A 13,755-nucleotide genomic window follows, 5' to 3' on the forward strand; every position below is an offset into this window, starting at 1 on the left:
ATTATGCTTTAAGCCCAAACATACACAGGAAACCCTGCCACAACAAAGAGAAAAGCCACAAGAGGTAGATAATATTAGGGAATGTTTATTTATGCTTTCCCGTTCTTCCAAATCTCTTATAAAATGAAAGGAGGAAATGCAGTTAAATCCTATGAAAACATTCCCTGTCTATGAAGAACATTATTTTCTGTCCATTCTTTTCTTAGATTTCTAGCATCCCTGAAGTCAGTCCCAACAAAGTCTGAGCTGAGTCAGATCCATGTTGTCGTGCAGAACCCAATCTCAGAGCACTGAGAGGCTTCAGGGACCCCGATGCTCTCCATTCCAAGTGTGGTCTCACCAGAGATTTGTATAACAGCATTATGATTCTGGCAGTTTTATTTTCAACCCCTTTCCTAATGATCCCTAGCACGGAATTCAGCTTTTTCACAGCTGCTCTGCTCTAAAATCTCCTGACTTTGCCTTTGTTATAGTTGTGGTTACTACTTTTTCTGGGGGGTACGCATACCCCTAAACATTTTGTGAATCTAAGTTTGGCCTCATTGAGGGGCAGTATTTCATTATGAGTAGGAAAATGAGAGTACCTCTAAACATTTTTTAAAGAAAAAAGCACTGGTTGTGGCAATTTTGTTGCTTCCTGCCCCCAGTGTGATTTGTGAAGAAGGCAGGTGCCACTTCCAGCAGTGGCCACAACTTGCTAGGGGCTGATGAAAGTTGTAGTCCAAAACAGGGCTGGCTCTAGGGGTAGGCTGGGTGGCGCGGGCTGGCAGAGCCGCGCGGAAGCCCACCAGCCGCTGCAAGAAACGGGGCGGGGGCGCCGGAGCGATCTCCGCACCACGACGCCAGGGCGCCCCGGCATGCTTGAGATGGCCCTGGTCCAAAACCTTTGGAGCGGGCCAGAATACTGATCCAGACAAACAGCCCCAGTTAACTCATTTATACTGGAGGGGGAAATGGTTACAGTAATGTTTGATAACATCTCCCACTTGGTGCTACTTCATTTTACAGCTATTTATAGTCAACACGGGTTTGAACCCTTCCCTGGTGATACCATCTCAAGAATGCAAGAAACACTTTACCTTTAAGTATCCTTCTGAGGACAGAACTCCACGTTGCAAGGCAACAGAGATAACAGTTATCAGATGAATTTGACGTTGTCTCCAGATGCTGGAAGCATCAGATTGGTTTGAAAGATCTGGATGATTTCCACATCAGTGGAAAACAAATAGAAAGAAACTCCCAACAAGCCAGATTAAATGGAGTTAAAGAACATCTTTAAAAGGTTTTAAAATGTTAGAGCTATGCAGCCAGACTTGATGTTTCTATTTTGGGGAGAGGGAGGGGAAATGGTTTCCAAAATGGAATATTCGCAGAGTTCAAGGCAGAAGAGTTGGCTTTGAATGAAACCTGTGGGTGAAGTAATGGGTAATGTCAATGGTCACCTGAGTAGGGGAGGGACTAGCACCTGAGGGTTCCATTCTCATGTTGAGCTTTGATATCACTCAGGAGTAAAGAAGTCACATTACAGTCACGGTAATGGTGTGAAAAAAGCTTTCCCTGCTCTGTTTTTCTTTATCAAAAGAACCAATATTTAAGTAAATGTTAAATAACAACATAATAAAAGAGGGTTGGATTCCAACACTGCTGGATTTTCCATGCAGGAAAACTATGAATGGCGATATTCCATTACCTCCATTTCCATTAAATGTGATGGTGACTGAGCAAAAATGTAGCTATTTTTCTTCAAGAGTGTTGCATATGCTGTATGGCATTTGCCCTGTGTATCTCAGCCTATCTAGCTGAAGTTTAACTCCAAACATTTATGAGATGCTCCAAAACCAGCCAACAAGGAATGGGAGCTTTTTGAGTTGCCCACTTCAATGAAATACTACTCAACTGGCAGAAAACAATGGAGGCTGTCACATTGAGCAGAGAATAACACCTGATTTAATTGACTTTGTTGGTTTTATACTTTATTACTACTAGATTTATATACTGTCCTTCATTAAAAGATCTCAGGGCGGTTCACAAGATTATCATGCTAATTACTCAGCAGCCCTTTATATTACTTAAAGAGAGTGTTTTAAAAATCAGTTTTGTGCAAGCATTGATTAAAGATTTCCTGCAGTATGTGATATAGGGAGGCATTATTAGCTACTGTAGTTTAAATGAGAGGGAAATGAACTACAGTTTAGTTTATTGTGTGTTTACATATTACTTCACACACCCAAAAGAAGTCCTGGAGTGATTTACAGGACAATAAAATACAGGATACAATATGTAAAAGAAAATACATTGAGACAACGCAAATATATAAATACTGTATTAAAAGTAAAGGGGGGGAGTGTCACCATAGGCCTGAAAATTAGTGCTCTCCAAAAGTGCAGGAGAATAAAAATATATTTGCCAATATTTGCAAAGTTAAAAACAGGTAAGATTCCTTGGGGAGAGCATTGCACCATCAAGCAGCTACCGCAGCAAAATTATAAAGCTACACTCAGGTGTTGACTGACCAGGAATGTCGTAGCTCAGGGAGGGTGTCAACCCAGTGTGGTAGCTGTGAATGGAAAATAAAATTCTGACATAATGTCAGAAATCTAAGGTGCTGCCACATTTGGAATACTGTGCACAACTCTGACTGCCTCCCCTTCAAAAAAAGGTTTTGTAGCATTGGAAAAGGTTCAGAGAAGAACGATCAGAATGATCAAGAGTGGGGAAATTCCCCTATGACACAAGGTTGCAGCACTCAGGACTTCTTCCAACAGGTGTTTTTTGCAGCAGGAAGTACAGGCTCGGAGGCCGGGGGTGGGGGGTAGGAACCAATGATTCACTGTGTCTTTCAACAGGTGTGTGGCTAGCACAAATTAAACAGTGCAAGTCTTTTCTAGTATGTAAATGCACACACCTGTTGAAATGATGTCTGGCAGACATCTTTTTACCTGTGCGTGGTCCTGATGTACTTTTGGGCCTTATACTTGAGCACCACAGCTTGTTACATTCCCAATGCTGTTAAGAAATGGCTACGGATGTTTGTTTTTTAAAATTCGAACTGAACTAGTCCCTTTTGGGGCAGGATGAACTTGAACTGCAGCTAGTTCCTTCTTAAAACGAACTTTCCTAGCACTGGCTAGAGACCATGGGCTGCCAAGGCTTTTGAGCATATACATTTGCCAAGTATAAAGGTGCCTCCCACTTATGTGGGGGTTACATTCTGGGGTGCCATGTGCGTAAGTGAAAATCAGTTAAGTTAGGAGCACCCTCTAAAAAGCCTCTAAACACCAGTTTCCCCCCTGCTCTCCAGTTCTCTCTCCACACAACTCTCTCCTCCACCAGAGCTGAAGCACTGGGGTCGGCTGGAGGCCGCGCAGGAAAGTTGCTGCTGCTGCTGCACTACCCCATATACCAGCTGCTAGGCGGGGAGGCTGAGCAGCATAAACAAAACTCTGCTCCACCTCAGGTCTCTTCAGGGCTTCCTCCACCCTCGCTGACATCCTCTTCAGGTTCCGGGGAGGGTTTCCTCATGCGCCACGAGGACTCTCCAGCTCTCTCTTGCCATTTTCTGGTTTGAATCTTTTTTCCAGTGCCAAGCCTATATATGCGGTCATGTGCAAGTCGATTGTGCATAAGTGGGAAGGCGCCTGTATAAGAACAGCCTGTTGGATCAGGCCAATGGCCCACCTAGTCTAGTACAGTACTCGGTTCCCACAGTGGTAGACCAGATGCCTTTGTGAAACCTAGATGTAAATGAATGGAAGCCTTGAAAGGCTGGAAAGAAAGAGGAGATTCTTGTGAACACAGGTTCTGTAACAGATTTTGGATTCTGTATCCATGAAATTACTTTGGACAAATAACTCTGTCTGAGGCTGTTTTGGAAATATGCTCTGGCCTGAGAAGCATTAGGTGTATTCCTTTGAAATCCTGGCTGAAATTTTGCTGCTTTCCTTGGAAGTTTTCTTTTTGAACTCGAAATAATTATGTTTCCTACATTGGAATGAGTCTACCACCCATGACCTGTCATGGGTCCTGAACAGTACACTTGCCGCTGCTTTATATATTTTCTTTCTGGGTTTCTAAACTTTTGAAAGCTGGCTAGTGTTTTCATTTCCTAATCTAAGGCTTATTGGTTTAAACTCACGTTTGGACAGCACTCTGTTTGTTCATTTGGGGATTCTCTGAAATTGTTAAAATATTCCAAATGACACAAAGCAGTAGAAACATAAATTCAGTCACAAAAAATATACAGCGAGATGAACAGAAATGCTTTCTTAATGTTTTAAAATAACAGTGATTTTTAATGTTGAGCCCAGGGTTGTAACAGTATCCGAATTAATGAACCAAGGGACAGTTCTGGAACATTTTGCTGATTCCTAATCCAAAAAAGGGTTCCTGTGCTATTAATAGCTTTTTAAGAGACATAATGTTGTGACCAAATGTTTCAGTCTAGTGAATCTTCCAAAAAATAGGAGCACCCTAAGGCCTGGTGCTTACAGAATGCAGGATAAATTCTTAATTGAGAATAAATATAATGTGTATGTTATAAGCTAGCTAAGCCAAACCATGGGTAACTGGGACTGTGGGAGAGAAATGCACATGTGCCTTATTCCTCCCCCTTTTTACCCCCACACTAAGTGCGCTCTGGGCTAAGTGAAGTGTCTACAGCCTATGGGTCATGGTTAGTGAGGGGACAGATTAAACATTTGTCTAGCTAGGGATGACATGTTAAGACACACCTTTGCATAACTTAGCATAGTATATGAACAAAAAGAATCAGAGAGGACCAAAGAGTCTACAAGCTCCTCTCTCATGTGATCCCCCAAAGCCATCGTTTCTGTCTTACCATGTTGTGTGAACCAGGCCTACGTTTTGAATGACAGTCTTAAGGTGCAGGTGTATTGCTGAAACTATGCAGAGCTTGCCCTGCAGGCTAAAGGAAGATTGCCTGGGAAATTATACAGAAGCCATGCGAGCCCTTCAGAGAAGGATATCTGGGGTGCATGCGAATAACACAGAAGCCTATGGGGGAAAGGGGGTGGGAAGAGCTGGAAAATAATCTTTATTGACCAGGATTCCACCACAACTACACACACACAAATAGTAAGTAAACTACACTAATTATAACTATGGTTATAATTATAATCTTCATCATCTCACTCTTCACCCTAAACTCATACATTAGCACTAAGCCATAGTTTGGATCAACATGATGTACAAACCAGGCCAATATCTTGCCTGCCACCATTGCACCCAAGCATAACATTGATGCATGATAACTTTGTTCACTTTCAAGTGCTTGGGCAATCTAAAAAGCTGTTTAGAAACTGGGAAACAAGTGCTGGAATTTCCTTAAACTTTCTGGTCACTTGTTTTGAATGCTAATGTATGTTTTCAAAGGGTGTGAACTATTTATTTGGTTGTGGGACTTTCAATAAGCATTATATTTTTAAAAAAATTAATTACATGGTTGTTTAAGCAAAACCACATGCATGGCCTCAGAAGAAACCTTTTAAAGACCTTAAAGTATCTCCTGTAATTTTCCAATGGAGATTGTGGAAGAATCCCAGTCATCTGCAACAAGCAGCTGAGTGGGCATGTTTTTCTTTAGTCACCCTTGAACGAATAACCTTCCCTGTTTTGGCAGACAACTGTTCTGTGGGTGATTTTTCCACCCTTTATGATACAAATCTCCTTCTGCTAGGACTACCTCACTCCACTCCAAAGCCCTGGGAAACAGCAGGAACTTGCTGGAAGCAACAGAGAATCTGACTTGCTGACGGGATCTTTGCAGACAGAATAGGTGAGATGATCAAATTACAATGGGACAATGCCTAATGGTACAAAAGCTAGTTTGGGGAAAGAAGCAAATGCTGTTTAGTTGCATCAAAATCACCACCAGCCCAATATGGTGCAAGTGTACAGATGGATGGGATGAGGGTGCCAGTGGAAGAGGTACCTAAATGAAATGCAAGCGGGGGCGGGGGGGGGAGCATTCCAGAAAATGTTGTGATGGACACAAGCAGAAGGAAGCCTGTGGTTCTCCAGATAGGGATAGGAAGGAAGCCCCTTTGGTCTCTGCCAAAATGACCACAGTATATTCTAACACAGTTTTTTTCTTTCATCCATCTTCTGGGTTTGCTTTCCATATGCTTTTCAATTTCTTGCCTCCTTGGTGTGCTCACTCAGGCATTTATTCCCAATGAAGGAAACTGGAATCACCTGCTGCCTCCATGACAGGATTGCTATTGCTTCTATGGCTACCCTCTGCCGTCTTTTTCTTCTTCCCCCTCATCCCTGCCTTTATGGATATTGCCCCTGACTGGTGGTTTTTTTAAGGTAAGGCTGGCTGCCCCAACTGAGCCCCAACAAAATGGCTACTGGCATGCAGTATCTAAAAATGACAAGCCTGATGCCACCACTTATGAGATGCTGGGTAGAAACAAATGTCTATCACACCCTCACTGGAAGACTAGACCAAATGAACCTTTGTCTGATTCAGCAGGTAAGTTACCATTACCATTCAAAACACAAATGACATCAATAACCCCCCCCCCAAAAAAAGTCCACAGCAACGCGTGGCCGGGTCAGTTAGTATATATATAAAAAGATACTTGCATATAGTGTGGGGAAAGTGGCGAGCTCTCAATGACAAAAGTGGTGCCTGCTGTGCTTAAAGAAGTGGCACTGTGACTGCTCCATCGGCCTGAGCTCCGGTGGTAGCGGCTGTGCAGCACCAGGCCCTCCTAGAGGAAACAGATTATCTAGATGTGACTGAATCAGTCCTGGTCACCCTGAGGGGGTGACCATTAACAGGAGAGGGACAGGGGAAGTGCAACCCTGTTGATATTGCTCACTCAGCAACTTTTGATACCGTTGACCTTGGTATCTTACTGGACCATCTTGGTGGGTTGAGAGTGAGGCACTTGGTGCTCCACTTCTATCTACGGGGTTGGTTCCAGAGAGTGGCACTGGTTGACTTTATGCCAGCCCCCTGGCAGTTACCTGTGATAAGTATATGCAACAGAACCTGCCACGCTTTGGAGTACAAATGCTCTTTATTAAAGGCAAGGGCTGTGGCAGCATCTGCTCAGCCTTCCATTGGGAAAATAACCCTACAAAGTCAATAGGTTGCAATACTACAGCAGTATTGGTTATTAGGTGAGACAGTCACTGCACAATTTTCCTACACAGAAATAACCTTGATATGGGGGGAAACCTCCCACACGTTGCCATAATTGCACAGTGATGTTCATGGTTTTCCAACGCTCACGCCTGCAGTGATATAAAAGCCCCTCAGCTAAGATGGCACAGGCTCTATTATTCCTCTGACACAGGAGATTCATCTCCACGTAGAAAGGAAATCACATGTAAGGCAGTCCTTGAACAACCCAAGGAGCAGACTTTGATTTCCACTCTGGTCCGAGTTGGATGATCCCACATGGCCCCACTTCTGCCAGTGCCACGAAATGGTGTTCTGATGATGGGCTGCCCAGCTGGATGTTCCCCTCCAGCAAAAGCCAAAACACTTTGGTGGAATAAAGCATATATGCTATTCAATTTGGCCCTGCAGGCTTAGTGTCCTTTGTGCTGCAGTTCTGCCCATCCTTAGATTCCAAAGTGACATTTGGGTTGCCACTTATTAACTCTTGCTCTGCGTCTCTGCTCCTTCTCTTGCAGCACCGGCAGAGGCCACTGGAGTTCTCTAGCAAGCTGATGCACAGATTGATGATCAGGGCTAGCCAAGCCATCCCAAAGAGAATCCACACAGACACCACATTCTTATACCAGGAGGGGTAGGTGCGCTCCGGGTTCATGCCTATGGAAAAACAACATTCGAGCTGTTTAGAGGTATGAAACATCACTCCCTCGAGAGAGAATCAAAAGATTAGCAGCCTGCCACTTGAGTATTTTACGATGAACTGAATCAACCAGGATTGAGCCTAGAACACTCTGGTGATTGAGAAAAATGAAATCCTGCAATGTCTGGAGCATCTAAGAGTACACCTGAGACACCACCCAGGTCAGAGACCAACTCAAAGGACACACTGAGCTATGATTTCATTACCCAGGATTGTATAGCATAAGTGAACCAGGGAAATGTAGCTTAAGAGACATGATTCCTAATGGTTGAGTCAGTTGAGACACCAGCATAAAAAAGAATACCCATTATGTGGAGGTAGAATTTGCATTTTGCACCTCCTTTTGATTCAAAGTCCACATTCCATTGGCAGGGCTCTTGATAGAGATGCACCCAAGAACTGCAACCTTAGGGCCTATTTTCATGCAAGTACTAAGGAAAGGAAAATACAAAAAGCCCAGGCCATACCATAATGTAGATGGAGTTATATATTGGACTAATCAAGACTCCTTTACACAGGGAAATGAAATTAATTTACTCATTATATAATTTAATACAGTGGTACCTCCGGTTGTGAACGGGATCCGTTCTGGAGCCCCGTTTGCAACATGAGCAGTACACAACCCACGTCTGCACTTCTGCGCATGCGCGGTTTGCAATTTGGCGCGTCTGTGCATGCGCGAACCACCGAACCCGGAAGTAACCCGTTCTGTAACTTCTGGGTTCGGCGCGTTCGTAACCTGTCTTGTACGCAACCCACAGCATTCGTATCCAGAGGTATGACTGTATGGCCTTTAAAAAGAATATACTGTATACACTGCTCTTTTCCACCTTCTTCTTCAAACAAATGCCCTCAAATCACTGCCTCACTGGAATGAATGCCATATTCTGTGTGATGCACCATCCGTTGATGCCTCTTCTCATCTGAGAGCTGCTTGTGGTTCATTAGGAAAGGGCAGCTTCCCTCTCTCGGGGTGTGTGTGTGTGTGTGTGTGTGTGTGTGTGCGCACACACATGCATACTCACATGGGATTGTGTGAGAAACACCTCACATAGGGATTGTTCTAAACCTTTTTTTGTGCCTGCTGAGTGATTAATTCGGTGCTTGTTTTCCCAAAGAGTTAAGTGCTTCCCTCGCTGAAAAGGGCACCACAGCAATGTGCCATAAGGTTGTTTGTGGAAGTGAAGCCAAAAACTGTTCTCTCACAAACTGTGTTTGTGTAATCAAGCACATAAGCACTCCAGAGCCAAGGGCCCTTCACGTTCAAGTAGAGCCGCCTCTTTCAGCTTATGCTGCAGAAGAAGCAAATGTTGACACTTCAGCTTTCAGCTGAAGAAACAGAGTATTATTCCTTGTCATTATTAGCCTCAAACTTGAGAAGGCCACTTTTTTTGCCCATAACAGGAACTCACACACGGGAGCTTACTGAAAGGAAGAGAGAAAACCAAACTAAATAAACCTACTGGTTTATCTAAGTCTAAAAACATTCAGTATATAATAGGTCTGAACTACTTACCAATTACATAATCTCCAAAGCCTATTGTGCTAAGAGTAATGAAAGAATAATAGAACCCTTCTTCGTAGGTCCAGCCTTCTATGGCAGTAAACAGCAGAGGAGGTAGCAGAAGGAACAGCAGAAGGCCAGCAACCAGCGCACAGGTCCGCGTCAAGACAGCTGCCCCTTTCTAACAAGAAACAAAAATAATGCTTGAAGCAGACTGGTAGACGGGCAAAGGCTCTTGTATCTCTTCCTGATCTCTTTAAGCCACAGTTCCACATTGCAGCGTGTCTGAAACAGGGAACTGTGGTTTGATGGAAGTGCAGCAACCATGCTTTGATGATGGTTTGCCATCCTGGTTAGTGAACTGACATTAAACCACAGTTCCCCCTTTCACTTGAAATGACCAGGATTAAAGTGCCAAAGTCACCATGCAATGGGAGGAAGGAAAGGTGAAAACGTCTTGACCAAACATTCCTTCCTGGTTGAATTATGCTACCATTTATTAAGCCAGGGACATTACATCAAACCTGGCCCTAAGTCTGCAGACAGAAGTATGGTCTCAAGAGTCAGCCAGTGTGGTGCCCTCGAGATGGTCTACAGCTTCCGTCCATCGTAGCCAGCATGGTTTAAAATATCTGGAGGTCGCCAGGTTGACAAAAGGCTGACTCAAGGCATCACCAGCCTCAAGGCAAAGGCTGAATTAAGGCATTTTTGCTGCCTGCTAAAAACATTCTTGTTTAGGCAAGCCTACCCAGATGCTTAGAAATTCTGATGTGAATTTAAATCTGTTTTAGCAATAATAATAATAATAATAATAATAATAATAATAATAATAATAATATATTTATACCCCGCCCATCTGGCTGGGTTTCCCCAGCCACTCTGGGCGGCTTCCAACAGAAAAACAAAACACAATAATCTATTAAACATTAAAAGCCTCCCTGAGCAGGGCTGCCTTCAGATGTCTTCTAAAAGTCTGGTAGTTGTTTTCCTCTTTGACATCTGTTGAGATGTCAAAGGCCCTCTGCCTAGTTCCCTGCAACTTGGCATCTTGCAACGAGGGAACCGCCAGAAGGCCCTCGGTGCTGGACCTCAGTGTCCGGGCAGAATGATGGAGGTGGAGATGCTCCTTTGGGTATACTGGACCGAGGCCATTTAGGGCTTTAAAGGTCAGCACCAACACTTTGAATTGTGCTCAGAAACGTACTGGGAGCCAATGTAGTTCTTTCAAGACCGGTGTTATGTGGTCTCGGCAGCTGCTCCCAGTCACCAGTCTAGCTGCCGCATTCTGGATTAGTTGTAGTTTCCAAGTCACCTTCAAAGGTAGCCCCACGTAGAGCGCATTGCAGTAGTCCAAGCGGGAGATAACTAGAGCATGCACCACTCTGGCTAGACAGTCTGCAGGCAGGTAGGGTCTCAGCCTGCGTACCAGATGGAGCTGATAGACAGCTGCCCTGGACACAGAATTGACCTGGGTTTGTTTGATTTTAATGTTTTATCTTTTTGTAAACCACTTTTTAAAAAACAAGCAGTGTATAATTTTTATGAAACAAATAATAAAGTCAGGGATAGCCAACATGAGGCTCTCCAGATACTGTTGGACTTTAACCCCCTAGCCAATGGTCAGGGAAGATGAGAACTTGAGTTCAATGACATTTGGAGGGAACCACATTGGCTATACCAGTTAAGTGTTAAGTATGATCAAGAAGGTGTCTGTAATTCCGTGTGGCTGTGGGTTGCACTACAATCCTCAATGGCAGTGGCTTGTAATTGGGGTGGTCTGCACATCATCTGATGTTTCTCTCAATACCATAGAGGACCTCAACTCACATCCTTTATAAAACACACACACACATTTCTAACCCTCATCAATGTGAAAAGCTTAAAATCATGGGAGCATGGTTCTTCTTAAAATCATGGGAGCCTACAGAGGGCTTTGGATGGTTCTTCTAAGGTCTACGAGTTTGGAACTCTAGTACATCTTTCCATCAGTCCCAGTAAATCTCAAGTTATTTGCTCTGTAAACACCTTGCTGCAACAGACCTGACTTTTGTTTGTTGTGCACTGTGGCTTGGACTACATAGGTTGGTTGGTTTGTGGAAGAAGACTGGTAGATGGATTGTCTGGCCTTGTGGCCACTTTTTGATCCCTTACAGTTCTGTGGGTTTGGCCCTGACTGGTCATGCTCAGTGACTCAGAGACCTCAAGTTACAGATGGGAAAATGAATATTATTATTCCCACTAGTTTATGGCTTAGCTGAAACTTGAACTTGGATCTTCCAGGGAAATTCAATGCTATTCAAGGCAGATTTGAAAGATGCATGACTAATTGCATCAATCTGCCACAAAAGTGGGTTGAAGGAAGGTTCTCACAGATTAAAGGAGACAGCACTATCAATTCTAGGAAATATGTTTTTTTTATGCTCTCCAGTTTTCATTTACATTTGCTTCATAACATTTTATTTTATGTTTGTTTTTTTATCTGGAGATGTGGGAATGGTAGGCTGCTAATTTCCTTTCCTTTCTCCCCTCTTCATGTTAAATGGGCCTTTCTGGGATCTAGTATAAATATATAATTATATGGCCATATAATTATAATAACTATAAGACTACACACACATGGCTCTCAAAGATAAAAGTAAAAGTAAAATGCAATGTCCTAAATTAACAATATAATAAAACTACAACTCATAGCCTAAACATTTCCAGAAGAGAGAGAGAATAAAATCAGATGACTAAAAACATGTACATAGCATAAAAACAGTGATTTAAAACAGCAATATCGCATATTGTGTGGGGGGGGGGTTAAGGCCAGGGGGGAGCCCTCATTTGGCATGCCAATGACCAGGTGCCAGGCAAGGCTCTCTGGGGAAAACATTCCACACCTGGGACACCACCACACATAAAAAGCTCTGATGGCCACCCAGCCGACATCACCTGTGTTGGGGCACCTGGAACAGGGCCTCCAAAGGGAAGGCAAATGTTCAGATACTCTGGTACCCAACCACTTTGAACATTAAGACCAGTAATTTGAACAGGGCCTGGAAACAGACTAGTGTTTGACCAAATTGCACAGGACTGGTGTTTGACCAAATTGCCTAGTCCCAGTTAATACTTATGTAGCCCTATTTTCTACCAACTGCAGTTTCCAGGCCACATACAACACATTGCAATAACCTAAATGGGAAGTTACCAGAGATTGGGCCACTGTGGCTGGTCTATCTCCATCCAGATATAGCCACAGCTGGTGCATCAGCTGAAGCTGATTAAAATGTTTGGAAACTTTTACTATTGCAAGTGGAAAAATAAATGTCCCCAGCAAAAGAGTGCACATTTTCTTTCACTGGCATGACAATGTTTGCAGTAAACACAGGGTTTTTTTTTGGCATTGGTGGGTGTGAAAGGTTTGGATCTTGATGTGCGATGCAAGCAGTCATCAGAACAGAGTCAGATCTTCAACCTGTGCTGGGCCTGGGATTTGTCTGAAAGAGCTGATGTGTTGCTGTATCCAGGAATTGCAAAGCATCTGAAAAAACTGCAGAGTTTTTCAGGAATACTGTGCACAGTACAGTAGTTGATCCTAGCCTAGTTCAGGGACTGGGGCAGGACTATGTACGTGCGTCATGCTTTCTGGATACTTGGAACCAGAGACACTGGTAGATAACCTGAGGAATGCAGGTCCTGGCCAGACATAACGTGAAGGGGGAAACATGATGAGGAAGAGGCAGCAGGTAATAACCCAACCTTTGCATGAAGGAAAGCAATTTCTCCTTGATAACAAGTTACCTAAGACAGGCATTCAAGCTGGGCACTCACACCACATTTTTGTGAGCTCTCTCTTTTCCCCCTCCTGACATATTTTACCCCAAAGTTCTGGTTTTTTTTAGTGGAAGTTATGACTCACACAAACTTTGTGTTGCTTTTCAGCACTGTCATTACAGGATCAGGCCAAAATGTTCTAAAGTAGTCTGCGTGTGGAAGAGATTCTTTCCCCAGCTCCAAGTTCCCCAGCTGGTTGAATTTTTTTATCTACGTATATATTTATATATTTAAAAAATACAAATTGCGCATTTCTGAATTCCACACCAGCAATATAACAAGCTGATGACAGATACCTGAGCCAAAAGGGAAGAACATCTCCTTCTAGTGGAGTTGGTAAATTATAGTAGGGCAGTGTTGAAAAGCAGCACAGTGGAGATTTATCGGAAAGCTTTTTTAGTGGGGAAGAGACACAACTACTACTTCCATGCATGCTAGGGGGGGCAGGTTGTGAATGGTGTTGCCAGATGTAGAAGAGAAAAGGGCTCCTGAACCTCTATTACAGGGTTCGGCAAGGCTTACTGGGCATGGGCCGGATCACTCCCGCAGAGATCCTCCATGGGCCAGACCAGTGCAGCATGA

At 43.6% G+C, this 13,755-nt stretch overlaps 1 protein-coding gene across 1 annotated transcript in view; it reads right to left on the reverse strand.

Annotated features, from left to right (window-relative positions):
- Nucleotides 1–807: 807 nt before the first annotated feature.
- The window catches only part of KCNK17 (potassium two pore domain channel subfamily K member 17), a 36,453-nt gene continuing 23,505 nt past the window's right edge, over nt 808–13,755 (reverse strand). Inside the window, exons 4-5 of the mRNA XM_035110509.2 lie at nt 9,370–9,538; nt 808–7,810 (exon numbers count right to left, since the gene is read on the reverse strand). Coding sequence (XP_034966400.2) covers nt 7,548–7,810; nt 9,370–9,538 — 432 coding nt within the window. The 3' untranslated portion in view covers nt 808–7,547. The remainder of the gene's footprint in view (nt 7,811–9,369; nt 9,539–13,755) is intronic.

Source organism: Zootoca vivipara, chromosome 3, assembly GCF_963506605.1.
Source record: "Zootoca vivipara chromosome 3, rZooViv1.1, whole genome shotgun sequence".
Classification (NCBI taxonomy): domain Eukaryota; kingdom Metazoa; phylum Chordata; class Lepidosauria; order Squamata; family Lacertidae; genus Zootoca; species Zootoca vivipara.